This window comes from Barbus barbus, assembly GCF_936440315.1.
Source record: "Barbus barbus genome assembly, chromosome: 5".
Classification (NCBI taxonomy): Eukaryota; Metazoa; Chordata; class Actinopteri; order Cypriniformes; family Cyprinidae; genus Barbus; species Barbus barbus.
In genome coordinates, this window is record NC_136733.1 from 30384034 (window position 1) to 30408298 (window position 24265).

Sequence of the window (24265 nt, forward strand, 5' to 3'; positions counted from 1 at the left end):
GAAATATTTATTTTAAGATGCAAAAAATGAAACTTGAAGTTTTATTTAGTTTTTTTTCTATGAAATCGCAGAGGTCTATTTTTCTTTTTTTTATCAAGTGTACAGTTGTACAGTTTCATTTTATGCATCTTGAAATAAATATTTCTGTGTTCTGTATCCCTCTGTGTTGTGTTTAACTTTTCTGTTTGGAAGATAACTAAGCCTTTAAATCTCCTTTGTAAATGCTTTACAAGGTATGAATAGTCCTCACTTTAGATGAGCTCACAAAAATATATGGCTGGCAACTACTAAATGTTTTATAACTATGTGACATAATCATTAATTACAGCAGGAATGTGTTAATAAAGCATTTATTAACACAGAGCAACTATTTTCGTGTCTAAATAATAAGATTTAGAAATGTACATTTTAAATAGTTTATTAATAATTTACTTACACTTTCTAAATGATCTTATGAACCACTGACAGCTACTAAATAATTGGTTTGTAAATAACGTAATCATTTAGAAATGATCAAATGATCATTAATAAAGTATGAAAATACAATTATTAAACATTATAGATATGCTCAAGAATAAAACATGTATAGCTGTATTTATAAACTGCTTACTAATGCCTATTAATGTTGGAAAAATCATTTATAAAGGATACAATGCTTACAATAAGGTTCATTAGTTCACATTAGTTAACTAGTTAACATGAACTAAGAATAAACAATACTTCTACAGCATTTATTAATCTTAGTTCATGTTAGTTTCAGCATTTATTAATGCATTATTAAAATCACAAGTTGTGCTTTAACATTAGTTAATGCACTGTGAACTAACATGAGCAAACAATGAACAACTCTATTTTTATTAACTAACATTAACAAAGATTAATAAATAGTGTAATAAATGTATTGTTCATTGTTTGTTCATGTTAGTTAATACATTAACTAATGTTAACAAATGACACCTTATTGTAAAGTGTTACCAATCATTCTCACTCAACAAACTTTTACACCTTATACTTATCAATCACACTTATACAAGTTATTTATTTTAAAGATTTATTGTTGTCATTTTATGCCTTTTTTATTTAGACAGGACAAGTAGGGCGACAGGAAGTGAAGTGGGTGAGAGAGAGGACATGGGATCAGGAAAGGTCTGCGAGCCAGGACTCAAACTCTGGATTTTAAAAAATCCTTTCAGTCAAAAAGCTGTTTTTAGAGCGACGGGTGTGTATTGATCCTCAGTGTCATCCTATTCCCCATCCTCAATGATCACTAAAACACACAAAGCACAGAATTTGATATTGTGATGTGTGCTCAATCATAACCTTTGAAACACGCAATGTTCAAAGTCTGCATTAGGTAAGGATTATTCAATAAAAAAGCAGTCACCTTAGGTTTTTTTTTTTTTTTTTGGAAGCTTAAGACTGCAGAAATTTCCTCTCTGTTTATTGGGCAGTCCAGCAGTCCTTTACCCTGAAGGAAAATACATTCCACCGGGAAAATGTTTTGTCTATACTTAAGTTAACTGATTTTTAGGACACTCTCTGGATCCACTGTATGATGGAGAGAAATGAGAACAACAGGCTTTTCTAAAGAGAAGAGAGAAAGATATTGTCAATACCCATATGTTACATGAGAAAATTAATTTGCAGTATAGAATAGCTGAAGAAGCTTTGTTTCTATTACAGCAGATCATTTACAACACTAATATCAAAGGTGATGAACACATTTATTCAAGATAAAAGTCAATAATAAAATCATAAACTTAATTTATTTTAAGTAATTTATTTATTTATTAGTACTTAATTTATTTTTAAATTTTTTCAATATCCTATTTTCCTTTTTCTTTTTTTTTTATCTCGGAAACAAGACAAACCAAAGACAAATTCATGCATTCATTCATCAGTTGTGTACTAGATGAATGATGTACTAGTAAAATTGTTCTTTCTTCACCTATTCTCTTGCCATATTCACTGATGTCAGGAGAGAAGAGCAGAATGACATCACTCTCCTGTACTGTAGAAACCTTCCTCAGATTCATCTCTTTCTGTAGAGCATTTATGAAGTACTTATGATGCTCCTCTGCATCTCCAGTCACACTCACAAAATAATTCACTGGACAGGAGTTAGTAGAAGTCATCTGCTGCATATCTGAACAAAACAACTCAATTATAAAACCAGATCAAAAATGCTCCATGTGGTAATATGACAAATATGAAGCGTTATTTATATATTTATTTATTAAAAGTCATTTTCAAACTGCACATCAAATGTAATTTTAACCTACTGTCTCCTGAAGTTTCCTGTTTCTTCTCCAGTAGAAATGAATGATATCATTAAATGTGAGATTGCTAATGATCCTTTTTGTTTTGAAGAGCACAATAGTCAAACACACAGATGACTCATTTAGTCTTTACTCTGCCAACCAACACCAATACTCACTAAAATTTGTTTCAAGTAATTGCTTTTACTTAATTATTCATTGTTTCCCAAAGAATAAGATGAACCATCCTTCATCATCAGTGAAGATCCCAAACACTCATGATTCAATGACACTGATGTATCAGCTCCCTGCAATATTAATCTGAGCTATATAAATTTACCTAATCTTTGTGACAATCTACCAAACTTTTTCCACTGGTGTAATTCATCACAATATAAAAACCTACTCTCCTCACACAGCTCCTGTTGTTGGTTAACACTGTACTGGCGAATACTGGCTAGGTCAGGTTTTCATTAAGTACAATCTTAGCGCATACTAATCTCTTCACAAAAACAACGTTTTCTAAGTACACCGTAAAAAAAAAAAAAAAGTTGAGCCAACTTAAAATTTTAAGGCAACCAGCTTCAGCAGATTTTTGAGTTCTCAACTTGTTGTTTTAAGTTAAGTTAACACCATTTCTAAGTCCATTATGTGCAAATGGAGCTTTCCTTTTGCTTCCTCAGACACAGTACATCTGCTAACACTTTTGCATTTGAGAGCTTGAATATGCTGCCAAACTTTTAGAAGCTTTAGTTTAGTACTAATGATAACAATAAAACATATGATTCAATTTGTAAAGCATCAGTATTACTGGAAGTTCTATATCATCTATTTAAGACATCACTCCATCATAACAGAAGTGCCCTTTGCAACATTATAGAGAAACCACATTGTCTGGTCCTTGTTTTGTCATTTCTGCAGTGACAAAACACACGTTTGTACAGTATCATGCTTGACAGTAATTATGTCCCATAGCAGTGGTTCTTAATCCTGGTCCTGGGGACCTCTGCTCTGCGCGTTTTGCATGTCTCTCTTATTTAGCACACCTGATTCTGATCATCACCTCTTTAGGAGAGAGCTCCATGAACTGAACTGAGTGTGTCAGGTAAGGGAAACATAGAAATATATAGAGCAGGGTCCCCAGGACCTATAGTAAGCCTATAATTCTGCATTTCCCCTGGACTTGTGTTTTTTCGTGGATCATTATTTTAATAATAATTAGTAAACAGCATTGTGTTTAATAAATTACAAAGCAGTTTTAGTTTTAGTGTTTTTATTTTACTTGTTAAATACCTGCTGTATTAACCAGTTCACAACTTTATCAACAGCATCTGAATTCTTCTGACACTTCAGTAATCCTGTATCCTCATAGAACAGACAGTCCACTGTGAGTATGTCTGTCCTCTTGACCCATCGGCTGCTGTCTGGGACCACTTTCTCTGGTTCAAACGTGTGATGAAGCACCACTACAGCAGTCGGCTTCAGGTACAGAGTCTGTTCAGAGTCTGTTCAACGAAATTTAAGATATTATTTCTGAAATGTATCAGTTGAGTCAGAGCATTCTGAAAATTAATATATATATATATATATATATATATATATATATATATAAAATGGTGTGATGATTAATCAAACAACCTGTACAGCTTTTTAACGTGTTCAGTGCTGCTTCAATGTCATTTCCAGCTCGAGAAACAATGGGACAGAAAACCAAAATAATGTCACTCTCGTCCACTGTGCGAACGTTCCTCAGATTTTTAATTCGGTTTTCTAGAATGTCAATAAATTTCTGGTCACAGTTATTCACATTTCCAGCCAATATGGAGAACATTTTGACCCCCTCTGGAAAATGAATTGGGATGGAATAAGTACAACGAAAAAGTTCAAATATTTATACAAAACTGGATCCAAGATAATTATAAAATAACAGTTTTGAAAATCAATTCCATTCTCCAGCATGGTGTCCTGAAAGATGCCTTATTCTTATCTGATAACTCACAAGAATCAATCATTTAATATCCCTGACTAAACAAGAGTTATTGTGTGAGACCTCTCATAAGACACAGACTCACTTGTCTTAGGTTTGTTATCCGTCATTTTCACCCTTTCTTTCTGCGCTGATTTAGATTCACTTTTATCCTGCAGACACACAACAGTTGTGGTGAAATTCAGTCACAGTATCTGGATTAAAAAATAAATAAATAAACAACTTAAATGTAACAATATTGAATTTACCTTTTTTGATTTGTGTGACTTTCCTTGACCCTGCACTTGTTCTGTGTCTGTAAAATATTTTGTGTTCGGTAGAAATGAAGATAAACAATCATGTATATTTAAATAATATAGCTTCAACATGTCATATTTCCTGAAGAAAAAGAAAAAAAAAACTATTTAACTTACTTTGATTTGGACAAACTTTGGCACCTGCTTTTCTCCCCTGTAAAGAATGATTACAGCATAAGATAACAGTGACATGTCTTATACATTTTAGATCGGTTTCCATATTTTATGGAGCATCTTGTTAAATACCTGTTGTAGTAACCAGTTCACAACTTTGTCAGTTGAATCTGAATTCTTCTGACAATTCAGTAATCCTGTATCATCATAGAACAGACAGTCCACTGTGAGTATGTCTGTCCTGTTGACAAACATTTGAACTCTTAACATGAAACACACGACACTATCATACTTTTTATTTTTTATTTAACACACATACCTATTACATTTCAAATGTGCACCTAACATACCTGTACATACTGAATTGTATATTTTGTATATTGTGTTTGTGCTATTTTGCATATAGTCCAATGGATAGAGAGTTGGACTTGTAACCCGAAGGTCGTGGGTTCGAGTCTCAGGTCCGGCAGGGATTGTAGGTGGGGGAGTGAATAACCAACACTCTCTCCACCCTCAATACCACGACTGAGGTGAGACCCTTGAGCAAGGCACCGAACCCCCAACTGCTCCCCGGGCGCCGCAACATTGGCTGCCCACTGCTCCGGGTGTATGTTCACTCCTGTGTGTTATTCTATGACATTCGCGATGTAATTCACCCTATTTACTTTAATAAATTATCATGAGAAACAACGAGAAACAGGTGAATAAAGACTGACAGTCAATGTTTAATGTTCAGAAATTATTATTTCAAGACATGTAAAGCATTTGGCTTATTTATGTGGGCCGTCCCAAGCATGGTTGCAATGTGTTCATTGTCAAACTCCAAAATCAGATTATTCTTAAAAAACGCCATTATTTTATTTTAAATAAATAATTATTCTATTTTATTGACAAAATATTTTAGTTTGTCTTGTATATATATTTTTTTTCTTCTTCATGAGATCAGATAACAGTTTAGGGTGCCATATGGTCATGTTACAACGTGCCCCTCAGATGTTACAATGTACCCCACCTAAGGGGCATGTTGTCACACTTCACTTCCAATTTTTGAGGGTAAATAAAGAAAAACGTATACACTGTAATAATGAAATAAGGCGATATACTAAACAAGTGTGAAATTATTGTGGATAAAAAAATTATACTCTGAACCCCATGTGGATTTACACAATTTGAGAAAGTCAAAAAAGTGTTACTTTGTGCCCCGCTCTCCCATATACATAAACCCAAATAGGAAATAAAACGTTTATCGAATAGTCTAAGTATTTGTCCTACTGTCTCCTAAACTCCTGAAACATTGGTGTTTCGTATTTTAAAGCAGTCAATGCAATTTGGGAAATAAATCAAATCAAATCTGTATATGTGTGAAAATATTCAGATGTAACCCCCTTTGTAATCGTTAACATTTTCATGAGTAACTGTAATTTAATTACATATTTTTTATCTCTGTAACTGCAACAGATTACAGTTATATTTATTTTGTAATTAAATTACGTAATTCCGTTACTGTTACAGTTTCCCCAGGCAGACAGATAAGACGAGGCAGGCAGGCAGGAATATCTCAAAACAATAATCTTTTAATAATACTGAACTCGAAAAACGTAACATAACCAATAGCAGACAAACTCAACTGGGGAGAACTCAGGCTTATAAAGGCAGGTCATAATCATACGAAAACAGAAACAGGTGAGGGGCTAATTAACTAATCAGGGAAACTGGGGCTGTGTCCAAATTCAGGGTCTGCATCCTCCTTAGGATCCTTCCTACCCTGTTGAAGGAGGAGGGATCCTCCGACGTCCGCAAAACCCGGAAGTCGGTGTTTGTGAATTTGGACAGCCTACCCTTCTTTCAGTTCCCTCCCTTACCCATTGCTCATAACCTGTCGCCTAGCAACCGTGACAGCACCAAGCAAGAAGCGGGAAAATGGACAAACAAAGAGTTATTCTCCTCATTTTAATTCTCATTTTAATTATTTTGGAAGAAATAAAGCAATTAAATAAATTAAATACGTTCTTTGCTCGTTGTCGGAGAGTTTTTTATATCAGACTACAAGACAGTCACATCCAGGTAAGCCATTATAGCCTATTTTTATTTGTTTTTAAGTATTCTACTAATTTCTCCTACAAATTCATTGAGCCGAAGCATAAACTTTAGCTTGTTTTGTCAGAGAAACTCCTCTCCCACTCCGCTACCGCTCGCTTCGTCCGCCATTACGCTCTGCCGAAAAGAATTATGGGATAGGTAGGACGGGAAAGGATCCACCACACCCATCCTTCCAATTCGGGGAAAAGGAGGACGTATTTGTGGGCCGCATTTGAAGGATCCTACGAATTTGGACAGCCTTCGTCGCGGCGCTGTGACGTAACATCCTTCAAATGAGTACTGAAGGATGCAGACCCTGAATTTGGACACAGCCTGGGTCAACAGAAGCCATGGAAAAACACAACTAAAACAGAGCAGAATGTTACAGTTCGCCCCCTCCCGGAACGGCGCATCCTTGCGCGGAAAAATATAAGCCAACAGAGGAGGGAGGGTGGGGGTTCAGGAGGCGGGCATGGAGTAGTAGGAAGCCGGGCAATGGAAAATGGGTAAAAACAAAAACAGGCTTATAAAGGCAGGTCATAATCATACGAAAACAGAAACAGGTGAGGGGCTAATTAACTAATCAGGGAAACTGGGTCAACAGAAGCCATGGAAAAACACAACTAAAACAGAGCAGAATGTTACAGTTACATGTAGCCTAACTATTTACACACCAACACTGATAACATTACATTATCAAGCTTGGAGAAACAAAGTAGGGTAGAGATAGCCCCCGTGTGTGGTTTGGCTCATATGTAGCCTAGGTAGGCTACAAGATAAAGCACAATCATCCGGTTGCTGTTGCATTATAAAAGTTAGGATGTATGTTTGCATGGACTTTACTTAGCCTACCTTTCTATTTTAACTATCCTGTCTCGGCTCGCAGAACTGAAATATGACCTTAACAACACAAAAGACTGGTCTGAGATAAGATTAAAAATTCTTTCACTTTCAGTCTCTCTTTAACTGCAGTTAAACACCTACGCACTGTTTTATCCGGAGTGTTTGGATTTTCGCCAAATAAAAAGTTTAAAGTCACACTGCAGTCACTATAATTTTGTCCTTCAAAACTCATCTTTAACGAACAAATTTGTTTATTTATTTATCCATTCAAATCATTTCATCTAATGCTGCATTCAAGTGCGATCGGAATTATTGTAAATATGAGCTTCCTTGTCGGAAATTGGACATGAACGGCCTTAGAGAGACCTTATATGGCCAATTTCCGACTAGGACACTCATAATCAAATAGAGCCCCCTACTGGGAAACTGTAGCCTACTGAATGCAGACCATTAAAAACAAACTGCAAAGCAAATCATGCATATTAAATAGGGAGTGTGACTCTAATCAGAGTAAAATCCAAACAAATGATGGCAGGTAATCAGCAACAGAAAAAGTCTTTACACATCTTTTCTGGCAGAAACGCTGTTAGTTTTGAATTATTCTTTTTAGGCTACGGCTAAAGAAATATAAGATGGAGGTAATGACCTTGTTAATCATTTCATGCTGACTGGGCGAAAACAGCCTGAGCTGTCATGTCCATTAACAGAAAACACCTGACAGCACTGTTTTAAGAAATCACGTGGGAGGTGTTAACTGCATCAAACCCCCAACTGCTCCCCGGGCGCCGCAACATTGGCTGCCCACTGCTCCGGGTGTATGTTCACTCCTGTGTGTTATTCTATGACATTCGCGATGTAATTCACCCTATTTACTTTAATAAATTATCATGAGAAACAACGAGAAACAGGTGAATAAAGACTGACAGTCAATGTTTAATGTTCAGAAATTATTATTTCAAGACATTTTTATTATTTATGTGGGCCGTCCCAAGCATGGTTGCAATGTGTTCATTGTCAAACTCCAAAATCAGATTATTTTTCATTCTTAAAAAACGCCATTATTTTGTTTTAAATAAATAATTATTCGATTTTATTGACAAAATATTTTAGTTTGTCTTGTAGCTATATTTTTTTTTCTTCATGAGATCAGATAACAGTTTAGGGTGTCATATGGTCATGTTACAACGTGCCCCTCAGATGTTACAATGTACCCCACCTAAGGGGCATGTTGTCACACTTCACTTCCAATTTTTGAGGGTAAATAAAGAAAAACAGTTAAACACCTCTACGCACTGTTTTTGGATTTTCGACAAATAAAAAGTTTAAAGTCACACTGCAGTCACTATAATTTTGTCCTTCAAAACTCATCTTTAACGAACAAATTTGTTTATTTATTTATTTATTTATTTATTTATTTATTTATTTATTTATTTATCCATTCAAATAATTTCATCTAATGCTGCATTCAAGTGCATTTTAAGAAATCGCGTGGGAGGTGTTAACTGCAGTTACAAAGAAAATGAAAGTGAAAGAAGTTTTACAGTGTTGATCTGACCAGTGTAACGAGTTGTTCAGTTCATCTGTTTCAGAGAACAGCAAGCAGCAGATTTGAAGAAAAAGGTAAGTAAAGCCAATGACAACATTCATGCTAACTAAAAACAAAATGTAAGTTAAGGTAAAATTTAGACCTACTTGTTTTCATTGACCTTGCCTTTCATCAACACATACATCATACATACGTACTAAAATACATCTGGGTCCGTCAGACTGACTGTAAAAATCTCAATATTGTATTTTTGTTTTTCGTAATTTACTTATTTTTTTTATAATATAAAGAGGGCGTGCTTCTCTACCGGATCAAAGAACATCGAATGTATTAACGCAAAAATAAACATTATGGACTGCTTGTTTCTATGATTTGTATGATAACCCTCTCTATCAACAGTTTATGGGCTCAGTGCCGATCCTAAACCTAAAAAATTGTGTCACTGGGGGAGTGGGGGTTAATGGCCGTTTCTCAAACGGAAGGCTGCATCCTCCGGAAGAAGATCTTATATATTAAGAGTTAGAAATTTGACCATTATTCTTAGTTAAGTGAGAATTGTTGTAATATGCTTTTTGACTCGCGAATGTAATGCTCAGTTAACTGAAGGCTTGATGACATATGCAGCCTACAAATGCGACCTCCGGAGGATGCAGCCTTCTGTTTGAGAAACGGTTCATATGTTTTCATAACTGCTGGCCAAACTCAAAAACGAAACTAAAATTAAAACATCTTTGAGAGCAAGGGGGGCCCCTGGTGTTTCGGGGGACCTACGCTATAGGCTGGATCATTTTTCATTTGGGGTGGTAAGTGGTGTCCCTCTACTTTACAACAGTTGAAATAAACTTTAAATACCAATAAATCATGAAATGTGTGCATGTTTGTATTCTGTAGGGTAAACACAATTTGTGCACTGTTATTAGTTTTTTTTTTAATACATATTTAACTGAGTTTTAGAGATTGCATTTGTAACAAAATATGCATGTTCCCGCCATACCTTAGAGAGGTATCATGGAATGTAATTGCAACAATATAACATTATTAACACAAATAAAGTGGTTATGTTGTGAATATAGATTTTATTTAACATGTACAATTATTAAAATGTTTTAAAAAATACACAATGGATGTCACCCCTTTAAGAAAAGGGGGAATTCTATTTGGACTACTTCCTGTGTGTAAAGGTCACTGCAGGTGCTGATTGATTTGAGGGGTGCGTGGGGAGTACATTCTGTCTTATTAATTTTCTTAAATTTTGCTAAATTTCTGACAATTTCATGTGTCACTTTATTAGTGTCTGTGGTGTTATGTTGATAACTTGCAGATCTGACATATTTTAATCAAAAGTTAAGTACATACTATTATTAATATTTCCAAAATGTCCATTGATCTTGAAATCATCATGATGGCAGCCTCCATTTTAGAAAAGTCTGGATTGAGGCTGATTTGTCTGTGGTGTTACTGTCTTTTCTGGTATATAGAAAAGCCTATAGCCTATTTTCAACCTATAGTAACTGCAATATAAAGTCTGTGGTGTTACTTCAAAATGACATAGAAATAAGTGGCTGTGTCACCAGTGTTTGATTGAAATTATTTTAAAATCAAAATGTTCTTAAGCTTTCATTTTAATGGATATAGCATATTAAACTAATTTTAAATGCATAGCTATATATTTTATTAGAAGAAGAAAAAACAACAAGCATTTTTACAAATTCTGTCTCTCATTTGCCACCCCAACTGAAGAATGACCCGGCTACATATTTCACCGATTCACAAAACTTGTCTGATTAACAAGTTCGGACTGAATTATTACGAGCGATTACCATTCATTTGATTGGGTGAACCAGCCGTCAATACTGAGTTGTCGAATTACCTCGCGTACTGGGTGTCACTAGTCTCTCTATTTTACTGCAGCTTTTAGCAAGGGTGTAAACTTGTTGACGTGCAGCTTTAACCGTTTAAAATAACCATGGAAATAACTAGACATCGAATCACTTAAATGTAGCCTACTTAAGTGCAATTACAATTAAATAGCTAAAAGTGAATAGTGAAGTGACAGTTTGGAATGTTGACCATTTAGTATGGAGTCAATTTAATGCCATATATATGTGCAAGAGAATTGAAGCATTGCGAAAGAAAATAAAGTTTTGCAACCAAAAATAAAGAATTGCAAAATATAAATGAAATGGAGCAAAAGCAATGATTTTGCAGTACATATTTCCCATGGCCATAGGCCTATCTAATAATTTATTTACAACGTTGCTTTTATTTTGCATTTCAGTCAAGTTTGAGCTTGCCAAACTGTTTTCCACTTTGTACTTCACGTTTCTGCACGTCTCACTTTGTGGCACTGTTTTGACATGGGGGCGGAGTCAAGGGAAGGGGGGCATGTACAACAGGCCTGGGCATGCCTCCCTGGAAGTGACATCATTAGCCCGAGAAGTATAATTGTATAATTTCTTAGTTCAAAATAAAATATTAATAAATACATCTCTGATAATCCCAGGTTGCTATGGTCACGCGGGTTTACCCATTAATATCTGGTGGCCACGACTAAACTAAACCAAAAAGACTCGAGCTTCGGTTTTTAAATCTTCCAGTGACAGTCATTTCTTAATTTATGCCAGGAGTTATGTTAATGAAAAACGAAGTCGAGATCGATATGAAGCTTGTGTCTTAGACCTTTTTAATGATGTATAGTTTATGAAGTTAATTGCATTCTTTTACATTAAAACTAGCAGTAACTCTGAACTAATGTAAACAAAGAACGCTGTGTGCTGGCATCCTCCCACAGGTGAAGAGATTTTAAACAAGTACTGTTAATACACATTTAGTTAACCAAATGAAACAATACACATTTTAATGCTATAAAAGTGTGCACACTTTGAAAAATAAACAGCAGATGTTCATATTAACAACTTCTTTAACTTGAGCAAACGCTGCTAATACATATATACATTTGTTAATAAAGTTAATAAAATGAAAAATGCATGATTTAAAGCTAGTGAATAAAAGGAAATGATCCACCTGCATGCCTCTGCTCAATGACTGGATCAGTTGTGATCTGCGTCTCGGGCCGATGACGTCACTTCCAGGGAGGCATGTCCAGGCCTGTTGTACACGCCCCCCGTCCCTTGACTCCGCCCCCATGTCAAAACAGTGCCACAAAGTGAGATGCGCAGAAACGTGAAGCGCAAAGTGGAAAACGGTATCCAAGCTCAAACTTGACTGAAACGCAAAATAAAAGCAGCGTTATAAATAAATTATTAGATATGGCCATGGAAAATATGTACTGCAAAATCATTGCTTTTGCTCCGTTTCATTTATATTTTGCAATTCTTTATTTTTGGTTGCAAATAGCATATTTATTTTTCTCAATACTTTCATTTTCGTTTGCAAACCTTTATTTTCTTTTGCGATGCTTTAATTCTCTTGCACATATATATGGCATTAAATTGATTCCATAATTTTGTGCCTTATGTTCCTGTTTAGGAGAGAAAATGGAGGCTGAAATCAACAGTAAGTGCTGTTAAAATAATTGTTATTTTCCTTCATGCTCAAAATGCCATTGATTTCATATAAAAGATCAAATTAATTTGTTTGAGTCCACATTTTTCTCTTTTTCCAACACAGATGAGTTTCAGATATTTTTCTCTGAAGAATCTCAATCAGACTCCACCATTCGGTGTCACCTATTTCCTGAAATCAGTGCTGTCGATATGGAGATCAGATGGTTTAAGGAAACAGACTGCGTGTGTTTCTATAAGAACAGACGGTTGATAGAGGGGGAGAGTTATAAAGGCATAATGAGTCTATGCATTGAGGAGCTGGAGAGTGGAGTTGTGTCCTTACAGCTGAAGGATGTCAGAGAATCATATGTTGGTGATTACCTGTGTCAGGTCACCAGAGGAGACAGGAAAGCGGAGATAACAATAAGGAAATGTGAGTGTTTCATATACTTGTAGCTTCATTCTACACCAGCTCTAACCTCAGAATGAACTGAAATCCAGAGGATTGTTAAGTGTTTGATCAGAGTATAATCAGTAAACTGAGAAATGAGACCTACTGTGCTGATCTAATCTATTTTAACAGTTCTTAGAGTAACAAATTAACAAACCATCCAAACCCACCAGCCTTACAAAAATATTGAAGAGTGCCAAGTTTCATTCCCACAATTTGCTGATTATCACATAGTCTCATTTTAACTGGTTAAACTTTTGCATTACTCTGTTTTAACATACTGTATACAGTTAACTGTTTTTATATTCACTGTTTTACTGTGATTTCCCTGTGATTCACACAACATGCTTCCCAACAGCAATAAAGACCCATGAAGATCAGAATGAAATGTCTCAACAAATAACCACACTATGGACTAAACAGGTAATAAAAAAAGTCTACAGCTTACTATACAGTGTGATTTTAATTTATGAAACAAATGTAAATAACTGAAAGCATATTTTGTAGGTCTCTATGATCCAATTAGATTTAATGAACCATTTAAGTTACCATTAAGTTTCCAATTGTCATTTCAAAAAATCATTTGCATTTTTTAATTCAAAAGAAATCATTTTTACATCTGTAGGTAACATTGTTGCTGTACAATTTTGCAGTCACAGCTTGTCACTAAGACAGCAGTACCCTTAAAGGGGTAACTTTGTACCTTATCTATCCCTAAAAGATGCGTGGTGTACCCTTAAGATAGGCTACTACAGTGAACATTTGGGTAAATAAGGTGCAAAGATTTCACATGGGCAGTACCCTTAAAGGTACAAGCCATTGTACTACTCATTTTAGCACTTTTTTTCTGTTGGATCATCAAATCAAATGGATAACAGTGGAAATTGTTTCTTATACTGTATACAACAACACTTGCTCCTCTATGCATAATATGCACATATATGAGCTGAATCAGGTTATATAAATGGAAACAAAAGCTGGGTGCAATAGGAGCCAATGATGTTTATTTGTTCTGACACTGTTAACAGGTTTTAAGCATAATTATAGAATTTAGTAAATGATTATAAACATATTGCATTTATAATCAAATGGTGAAACCCTCCATTGTATTTGAACTGCTTGAGTATTTTATAGGATATTTCAGGAATTTCATGAAAGGGTAATGGACAATGTTCTTCTCAACAGTTTGAAAAAATATGGACTAATGAGGAGAAAATAAAAATGGTTAATTCTGCTTTATTGGCAGGTGAGTTCTGTTAGAATGCTTACAGTAAATTAAATTTGAACACAGAGAACTTGATTTATTCAATACAGAATAAATTAAATGTGGTTATATTGTGTATGTATATAAACATTTATTAAGAATTTAATATGCTTGATTTCGTAAAGTTTTCAATAGTTTAGAAAAATCAGATCTGCGAAAGGAAGATCTTCAGGGCATCAATGCTACTGTGCCGCAGACAGACTTAAACGTTGAAGAGAACCAGGATGAGACTGAGGAGGAAAATATAAACAGAGCTATGAATGAGAGCATGAGTTTATCAGGGATAGAGATGGAAACCAGTACCTGTAAGCCGAAGGAACAGGAAACTAACCCAGGAAACAATATCTCCTATCCGCAATGTTCACGTCAGAAATTACTGGACAATGGTAAGTGTTTATGTCACATTTATAGTTTGTCAGGATACATTTGAATGAATCATATTTGTATATTCCAAAGTTCATCTGCACTTGAACATACATATTCTCATGAAGATCAGCCATGATCAAGATCTCAGTGACCTCAGAACAAATAGAACGATAGAAACTTATCTGTGATTAAAATGAATGATAGAAAGACATGTTAACAGACACGGGTTAGCTAGTTAAAATATATGATTATAAATAATGTAATTTTAATGTGAAAGAGAAGGAACAGAAACTTGTCAAAATGGATATGAACGAGCATATCCAAAACCAAAGATTTTCTTGTCTCTCTCTCTCTTGTTTTTTTTTTTTTTTTGGTTTTGTTTTGTTTTGTTTTTTTCCCATGCTGTTGAATTTTCCAGATGTTAATGTGTGCATCGTTCGGACTGGAAAAACAAAAAAACATGATAAGGATTTTACTGACATACTACAAAGCCGAATTGAGAATCTGAAAGAAGTTCCATCAGTGGACCAGAGTGACATTATTCTGGTTTTCTGTCCTGTTGTTTCCCGAGTTGGAACTGACATTGCCAAAGCACTTGAAATATTCAACAGCAAGACAGGTTGTTCGAGTTTATTGTGACATTTAAGTAATAAATATTTTTTATAATTCAGAATATTCAGGATATTTTAATGTTGAGGACATTAGATTTGTCTATTTCCTGAACAGAAACCAAGCTGGCTGTTCTAGTGGTGCTTCATCATACGACTGACCCAGAGAAAGTGGTCCCAGACAGCAGCAGCTGTGTCAAGAGGACAGACATATTCACAGTGGACTGTCTGTTCTATGAGGATACAGGATTACTGAAGTGTCACAGGAATTCAGATGCAGTTGACAAAGTTGTGAACTGGTTACTACAACAGGTATTTTACCAAATGCTCTAAAATATTTCATTTGAAAAACACGTCACTGTTTACTCATAAGCTCATGTTGTAATCATTCTCTACAGGGGAGGCAAACAGGTGTCAAAATACGTCCACGTCAAAGTAGGTTAAAGTCACTTTTTGTCATTAAATATAACCTCAGTAAATAAGTAACATTACTTATATTTTGCTCATTGTTTTATCTTCACTTCTACTGATTTAACAACAAACCCAGGACAAATCCAACATCAAGAAAGTGTAAGATTGTGCAGATTTAATAAGCTAAATGTTATATTGTTGTGCTTGAGTTGCTGTTTAAAATGCCAAACAGTGTTTATCCAGATACTGTGACTGAATTTCACTATAAGTTCTGTGTCTGTAGAAAGAGGGTCCATTTCTGCCATTTAATATAAAGAGGCGGAAAACAGCAAAAAACGAACCTAGTACAAGTAAGTCTATATCTTATTTACATTTGTGCATTTAGCAGACACTTTTATCCAAAGCGACTTACATTGCATTCAAGTTACAGTTTTTACATTTTGTCAGCTCTTGCTTTCCCTGGGGATCAAACCCATGACCTTGGCGTTGCTAGCGCCATGCTCTACTATTTGAGCTACAGGAAGGCTGTATCTTATGAGGTGTAACACAGTTCGTAGATCGGGAAGAAGGAAGCGGGAACCGGCAAACATTTAAAGAATTTAATAATACAAATAAACAAACACAAAAGTAAAAGCGGCAGCCCCTCACGGACGACTGCCACACACAAAATAAAGTCTAGGCCTGGTCCTCTCTAGTCTTGCATTGTCATCACTCCTCCTTTTATCCTTCCGGAGCTCCTCCGTGGGACTCCAGACCGGTGAGTGGTGCAGGTGTCGCTTATTATCATTAACTCCACCGGCCTCGCTCCGTTCCCATGGGTTTCGGCCCCGCCCCACTCGTCACATGAGGGATCTCACAATAACTACTTGTTTAGTCACACATTTGAAATATTTTTTACTTTTGCCAAGAGTTATTATAGAACAGAATAACTCATCTTCCTGGACACCTACCGCCTAGAAAAAGAAATTCATTTTTAAAACTGTATTATTACTTTGCATTCATTTTAGTCATATTTGTACATTCCCCTGTTGTTCTTATTCAATCCCAATTTATTTTCCAGAAAAGGTGTTTTCCGTTTTGGCTGGAAAGATAGAAAACTGTCACGAGGGATTTTTCACCATTCTGAGAACCCGCATTGAGAATCTGAAGGAAGGTCATACAGTGGACGAGAGTGACATTATTTTAGTTTTCTGTCCTATTGTTTCTCGAGCTGGAACTAACATTGAAGCAGCACTGAACAGTTTTGTTAACTCTACAGGTTGTTTGATTATCATTCTCACACTAATTTAAATAAAGTTTTTAATTTACAGAATACTCTGCCTAAAAGTGATACACGTACAAGAATTTCAGATAAAATTATCTTAAATTTGTCTATGTCCTTAAATAGGTTCTAAGCTAACTGTTCTAGTGGTGCTTCATCCCACGTTTGACCCAGAGAAAGTGGTCCCAGACAGCAGCCGATATGTCAACAGGACAGACATACTCACAGTGGACTGTCTGTTCTATGAGGATACAGGATTACTGAAGTGTCAGAAGAATTCAGATTCAACTGACAAAGTTGTGAACTGGTTACTACAACAGGTATTTAACAAGATGCTCCATAAAATATGAACACTGCTCTAAAATGTAATGAACACATTATACGTTACTAATTAAGCTCTTATTGCAATTTTTCTGCAGGGGGCAAAAAGAGGCATCACATTATCACCATGTCAACGTAGGTTAAAGTTACTTTATCAATAAATAAAGCCTATTTTTAATCTAAAGAAAATAAAACATCATTTTTAGTTTTGTTTTTCCATTTGCATGTCTTAATGCTCAGTAACACACTCTAATTTTTAAAACTGTCCCTTATTTTGAAACAGACAAATCATCTAGCTTGCAAAATAGATTGACATCTTTGGCAAAGGTAAGAACAAACACTTTTCTGAAATTGACTTTCTATAAAATACATATATGTAAATTTCACATATATAATTTTTATAGTTATATTAAAAAACGACTGAATAGGACCATTCAGATTCATTATTATTTTTCTGTACAGGCATGTACAGTGGGACCTCCAAAACAGAAATCCAGTAGGTTAAAATTACTGTCTTTGGTTACATTTGATATGATGATGATTTTAATCAAAACTAAACTTAAAATCAAATATATCATATCTCAAATATATAAATATGTTTTCCAAATATGCTAGAAAATAATGTCTTAGAAATAAGGAATTTTCTTTTTGGAATCTGGACCCTTAAAATTACTAATGGCGCTTTTCCACTGCATGGTACAGCTCTGTTCGGTTCAGTACAGCTCACTTTTGGTGGGTTTTCCACTGGGTACAGTCAGGGGCGCAGATGGGATTTTTTTAACTGGGGGGGACCAAGCTGTCAGCAGTCCAGTTGTCGGGGGGGGGGGCATTCTTTTTAATGTTTTGTTTCTATGATATTTTCCTCTTTTTTTTATCTGCCATCTCTCTCTATCTATAGTCGATCTGCTAATATACGTCCTGACTTCTGTGCACTCAAATAGAGCGCTCTCTTCTCCCTATCAGTACAAGACTTACTGCTGATTGGCTACACGTGTTTTGGGACTAGGTCAGACACTGCGGTCAAAAGTGTTTTTCAAAAATGGCTTAGTGCATGTGGCCTGGCTGCCACTACTTAGGCTAATGTACATAGCGGAAACCCTGATTTATCCTCCGTATACTGATGTTGCCTTTCGTAGAGACAGTGAGGGGGACGGATTGGGTCACTATGAATCTGGGGGGGTCATGTCCCCCCCGTCCCTAGTGCCATCTGCGAGCCTGGGTACAGTAGGCCTACCTGGTACTTTTTTTAGTACCACCTCGGCCGAGGTTCCAAGCGAGCCGTACCGTTACCAAAACATGACGTGTAAACTCTGCTGTTCATTGATTGGCCGGAGAAAATCGTCACTGCCTGCATCATTGAACTTTCGGCACGAGATACAGATACGAGATACACCACAGACCCGCTAGATTTAAATCAGCACAGCCAGCGAAGGATCGAACGCAACCGTTTTGAATGAGCGCACCTTTTTTAAACAACCAAAAAAATGGCTGTTTCGTTGTCTGTTGAGGAAGTACAGAGGATCCTCTCGTGATAGCTGAGGAGCGGATCCAGCGAGAGCTTGATGGACCGACACGGAATTAAAACGTTTTTCAGGAGTCACGGCAGCAACTATAACGACACGTGAATAATCCCGCCCACTCTAAAGCAGTACTAAACTGCAGTGGAAACGCGAACCGTGTCGTGCTGTTCTGAGCCGTGCCGAGCCAAGTCATACCACGCAGTGGAAAGCGCCATAATGTAACCTAATATAGTGAGTCATATTCAGTCATACACTCTTAAAAATAAAGGTGCTTCATGATGCCATAGAAGAACCTTTTTTTGTCTAAACGGTTCCATAAAGAACCTTTAATATCTGAAGAACCTTTCTGATTCACAAAAGGTTCTTTGTGGCGAAAGAAGGTTCTTCAAATTATAAAAAGGTAAGAAAGAGATGGTTCTTTAAAGAACCTTTGACTGAATGATTCTTTGTGGAAACAAAAATGCTTCTATGGCATCGCTGTGAAGAACGTTTTAAGCACTTTTATTTTTAAAGGTGCCATAGAATGCATTGATACAATATTTTAAATTGTTCTCTGATATCTACATAGAAGGTATGTGGCTTAGGTAAGGGCAAAAAAATCTCCAGAAACAGTTTTACATGTCCATTTACAAACTTAGGATTTGTCCCTAGAATTAAATGGTCTGGTATTACCTTATTTGGCAGGGTCATGAATAATAATGAGCTCTGCTCTGATTTGCTGTTTCACAGCGTGGCTCATTTTAGTAGCTCACACAGCAGGAAGGAAACACAGGGAAAATATATATTTCAATACTTTCTCGCGCAGTTATATTGTTGGGTAATTATACTGTAAATAATATGCAGGCATCAGGGATCCGCTATTAATATACGGGGCATTGAAACTGCTTTCGAATGCACGATCGCTTTTTAGTTTCACTTTCACTTTCGAGATTCGTGATCGCACCTACTCCGTTTATACTATGGAGCGGCAGTACTTACCACACATTTTACAAAATCAGATGCTTGTCAGTGGTGCTCAGGATCTGTAAATCATTCGCGATCATACTCAGGCATCTCTCCTTACTCTGTTTATGTGGTAAGTAAAATCTTATGTACTGTAATGTAACAGGCTAGCAAGCAGCTACCATGTGCCTTTAGTGGCTCCCGTTATTTTATTAAAACGCTTTCCGTGCCTTTCTGAATACAGACACCAACCCATCTCTGCACTTCACATCCCCTGCACAGCCTGGAACATAACATTTATTTCCATGATCTGCCATTTTCGTGGTGTCATCCTGTTGTCCTCGCTTGTTTCTTCACAATACCTGCAGAACTTCTGATGATTCAGCTGGTCGGCTGGCGGCCGATGCAAATGTTGGCGGCGTAGCTATTAGTGATCCCGACTGTAACGTCAGAGTTGGTGTTATGTTCTGATTCGCCTATTTTTTGGTCTTTTGCATTCACGAGATTTACATAAGAAGGAGGAAACAATGGTGTTTGAGGCTCACTGTATGTCATTTCCATGTAAAGAACTCTTATTATTCAACTATGCCAAGGTAAATAGAGTTTTCCATTCTACGGCACCTTTAAGAGTGTATGCTCTCAGAAAAAAAGGTACAAAAGCTCTCACTGGGACAGTACCTTTTTAAAAAATACACCTTTGTACCTAAAGGGTCCATATTGATACCTTTAAGGTACAAAAGTGTACATTTTGCAATGACAGCTCAGTGACAGCTTTTATACATTTTTTTTTCAAATAGTGAATAAAATACTTTTGAATTGAAAAAAAAGAGTTAATTTAGATGTTACATGAAGAACTTTTTTTTTTTGCTTTTTTGCCAAAACATATTAGAAAGTGTTATTCCATAAACCCTATACTGTATTCAGTCAGTATTTCTTTAACTTGAGTTAAATATGTACTTCATGTGACTTTATATCATGATCTGGTTTTATAAATGTTTTTTTTTTCAGATGTGCGAGAGATGACATGCAATTCCTCCCATCCAGTTGATTATTTTAGCCATGTGACTAGCAACACATACAAGTGTGATGAGGACTTTAAAGATGCTTTACACAAACTGGTGCCTCTGAGGAATGTTTCTACAATGCAGGAGAGTGAAATCATTCTGCTCTTCTGTCCTGTTTGTTCATCATCTGACGTCAATGCAACATTACAAAACTGCAAGAGAGGTGAAGAACAGTAACATTTACTGACACAATGGCTTGTTTTTTTTCTGAGTATGTTTTATTTAAAATAAATAAATAAATGCCAACTAGATTTCCAAACAACAACAAAAAAATTTTAGAAATGTAAAAATTGGAAAAACAAAGACACCATAAATATTTTTATTATTCACTCTCATCTTGAATAAATGTGTTCATTAGCTTTAGTATTGATCAGGTTGATATTAGTTAGGTAAAAGATTTGCTTTAATTTGAAATTAGCTTTTTCTTCAACTTTTCTGATTATTGAGAATATCTTTCTCTCTTTTTCTCTTCAGACAAGCCTACTGTTGTCATTTTTCTCCATAAGACACTGGATTCAGACTCTGTCCTAAACAGCAGTGGATATGTGAAAAGTCAGGCCGTTTTAGTGGTGGACTGTATTTTCTGTGATGGTGAAGGACTGCCTGACTGCAAAAAAAATAGGGAAGCAATTTCTGCAGTCACAGACTGGATAAAAAAGGTAACTCTTTTCTTTTTTTCTAACTATAATATTAGTTATTGCAGACTTTAAGCAGGGGGTGATTCAAAGGTAATCACTGAATATATGTCACAGTAATCAATTCTGTCTTTTGTATAGTTTAGAGACCACTAAGGATGGGGAGCAGAATGACACTGAGGATCAATAAATCACCTCATCAACCATTCAGAAAAATCCTTTGACTCATACCTGGACTCTTCACAGTTGAGATCCACTTTAGCTTGTGTCTATCAAATACAGATGTTTTTAATGAGTGCTTCAAGTGCAGATATTTGCAATAATGTAATCAGCTGTCTAAATATTATCCGGTTTATTCCAGCCACAGTGAACTAAAAACAGATGTCATTTGTCTCAGAAGTCTTTGTTTTGTTTCCTTATGGCATGTGCTTGAATTGTATTTAGCCTACAGAAGCCTAGCATGTTGACAGGCATTTACAAAGCATTATACGGAAAAGTCCTATTGGCTACTAATGTATGCAAATAAATAACCTGACAATGAGTGTACAAAGCAGTAAAACTCTCCATGCTGCATTGCAAAGTCTACAGCCTTATGTTAATGCAGAGGCAAGTATAACTACTTAACAAATTAACTCAATTTCTGTGTATTTAATTAGAGATTTTCAGTGAATTGTTTCTGTGTTGGTGTTAATTAATTATACTGTATTTAATCTACATGATGTATTGATACATTCTGTCTGCTACTGTGCCTTTACTCTAAATCATTGCCTGTAATAAGAAAAATACTTAGAATTACAAATCACAGTAAATTTGGTGTGTTTGTGTGTTATGTTTAACTGGAAAAAAACTTTTATTAAATAAGGTTTATGTTAATAATCACTATAGACCTAAAGTCTAGGGCTGGGCGGTATATCGAGTTTGTACGATATATCGATATAAATTTTTATAAGCGATACGGTATGAAGTAATAAGTAATCGATATCGATATACGTACATTGGGCTAGCCTAGTTTGATACGAGCGCATCTGAAAAAAATATCTAGAGGACACAGACTGAACTGCTGCAGAACTTAACGAACTGTGCATAATACAATTTATTCTAAGCATGTGACCAGTTTCATATGTAAAGCACTCTGTAGCTTTCATGTTTATTGATGACTTATCTGTTTCTGCACCTCTGCCTGAAGACAAAGGGATATAAAACATTACTATGAAATTGGTCCCTCACTATGCTTTTTTTTTTCTCCCGACTTACCGTTTGTTAATTTATACTATTGCACTTTTAATTTCATTTTTTCCGTCTAGAAGGAATAGCTGTACAGTAACTATACAGCTTGGATCTTGATCCAAGATGGCGCTGCTTTGTTCGGATGCCGTCCAGGTCGCTCCGCTAAGATTGTGCTTTTATCTACTTTTTTACTTAGTTTTACTTTCTCTTTTTACACATCTCACGTCGGCACTGATCACCTATAACAAAGAAACACTTTTGGACATTGGAAAACGCTACACCAACCTGTTTCAGGACACTTTATCCAGGAATCCAGCATGGCCTCTGGAGATTCTTCGGAACGCAGAGATGAACAATAACCCCCCGAGGCGAAGGATCAAGAAACAGCGTGGGAAACGCGCTGGGATTCGAGATAGACTCAGGAAAAGGGCTCACAGTCTTTCTCTTCTGAGCATTCTGCTCGCAAATGTCTAATCCTTGGAGAATAAGATGGACGATCTTAGAGCCAGGATTAGTTTCCAACGGGACATAAGGGACTGTAACATCCTTTGTTTCTCAGAAACGTGGCTTTCATCCATGGTCCCGGACACTGCTGTAATGCCAAGTGATAACTTTTCTGTTTTTCGGACGGACAGAACAGCAGAGGCCGGTAAATCCAGGGGTGGAGGTGTGTGTTTCATGATTAACAAGAAATGGTGTGATCCCAGGAATATCTCCATTCTGTTGCGTTCCTGCTCGCCTCATCTGGAACATCTTTCCATTATTTGCTGCCCATTTTATCTGCCCCGGGAGTTTTCATCGATCATTGTTACTGCTGTGTACATTCCACCACAGACGGACACCGGCTTGGCTTTGTCTAAACTTCACGATGTGCTCAGCGGCTACATTAACAAACATCCTGACGCTGCCTTTATCATCGCGGGGGACTTTAACAAAGCTAACCTCAGACGGGTCATGCCGAACTTTCACCAACATGTAGCCTGTCCAACTAGAGGACCAAATACACTGGATCATTGGTACACTCAGTTCAAGAATGCCTACAAAGCCCGCTCACTTCCGGCTTTTGGTAAATCGGATCATGCCGCCATTTTTCTCACACCGGAATACAAACAAAGGCTCATTCAGGATCCTCCGGTGCAGAGAGTAGTGACGCGCTGGTCCTCCCACTCTGAGGCTATGCTGCAGGCGGCTCTTGATGACGTCGACTGGGACATGTTCCGGGCGAGTTCTTCTGACGTCAGCGAGTTCACGGATGTAGCATTAAGCTTTGTAAACACGCTAACCGAGCAAGCTACAGAAACAATAACGATAAGGATATTCTCCAATCAGAAACCGTGAGTGGACAGAACAATCCGTGCTGCGGTTAACACGCACTGCCGCTTACAATGAGGCTCTTATGACCGGGAATATGAGCGAGTACAAAGCATTGTGCTATGCTCTCCGACACGCAGTAAGAGCCGCTAAACACAGATACAGAGAGAGAATTGAGTCTCATTTCTAGCTCAATGACTCTCGACGGATGTGGCAGGGACTGAGGACCATCTGTGCCTTCGGAAACAAATCCTC

General features: G+C 36.4%; 2 protein-coding genes across 9 annotated transcripts; one reads left to right on the forward strand and one right to left on the reverse strand.

Moving 5' to 3' along the window:
• Window positions 1–1516: 1516 nt before the first annotated feature.
• Window positions 1517–5121, reverse strand: LOC306869487 (uncharacterized protein; the record flags this gene model as incomplete). The annotated part of the gene is made up of 9 exons (XM_079416255.1): window positions 5006–5121; window positions 4788–4852; window positions 4659–4695; window positions 4494–4540; window positions 4331–4397; window positions 3897–4100; window positions 3605–3763; window positions 1949–2146; window positions 1517–1584 (listed from the first exon to the last, which is right to left on the reverse strand). Exons 1-9 carry the CDS (start codon window positions 5055–5057, stop codon window positions 1517–1519), a joined length of 897 nt encoding a protein of 298 aa, XP_079272381.1. The 5' UTR covers window positions 5058–5121.
• Window positions 5122–9083: 3962 nt separating this feature from the next.
• LOC306870440 (uncharacterized protein) lies at window positions 9084–22699 on the forward strand. 8 transcript variants are annotated; one of them, XR_013784269.1, is made up of 20 exons: window positions 9084–9197; window positions 12613–12639; window positions 12754–13062; window positions 13439–13503; window positions 14266–14326; window positions 14470–14730; window positions 15129–15329; window positions 15437–15630; window positions 15717–15753; window positions 15866–15888; window positions 16013–16079; window positions 16790–16987; window positions 17117–17310; window positions 17410–17446; window positions 17595–17638; window positions 17774–17807; window positions 20782–21000; window positions 21312–21496; window positions 21614–22480; window positions 22601–22699. XR_013784269.1 is itself a non-coding variant. In XM_079417716.1 (19 exons), the coding sequence occupies exons 2-19, from the start codon at window positions 12621–12623 to the stop codon at window positions 21626–21628; spliced, it is 2163 nt and encodes a 720-aa protein (XP_079273842.1). In that variant the 5' UTR covers window positions 9084–9197; window positions 12613–12620; the 3' UTR covers window positions 21629–22691. The 8 variants fall into 8 exon arrangements, 4 of the variants coding, with proteins under 4 accessions (XP_079273842.1, XP_079273841.1, XP_079273844.1 ...); XR_013784270.1 differs by having other exon boundaries at window positions 9091–9197; window positions 14215–14326; XM_079417716.1 differs by having other exon boundaries at window positions 21614–22691.
• Window positions 22700–24265: the final 1566 nt, after the last annotated feature.

Coding starts and splice junctions, on each gene's coding strand:
- LOC306870440 (XM_079417715.1), top strand. Junction 13,504..14,265: donor CCACACTATGGACTAAACAG/GTAATAAAAAAA, acceptor TCTTCTCAACAG/TTTGAAAAAATATGGACTAA. Junction 14,327..14,469: donor TAATTCTGCTTTATTGGCAG/GTGAGTTCTGTT, acceptor GATTTCGTAAAG/TTTTCAATAGTTTAGAAAAA.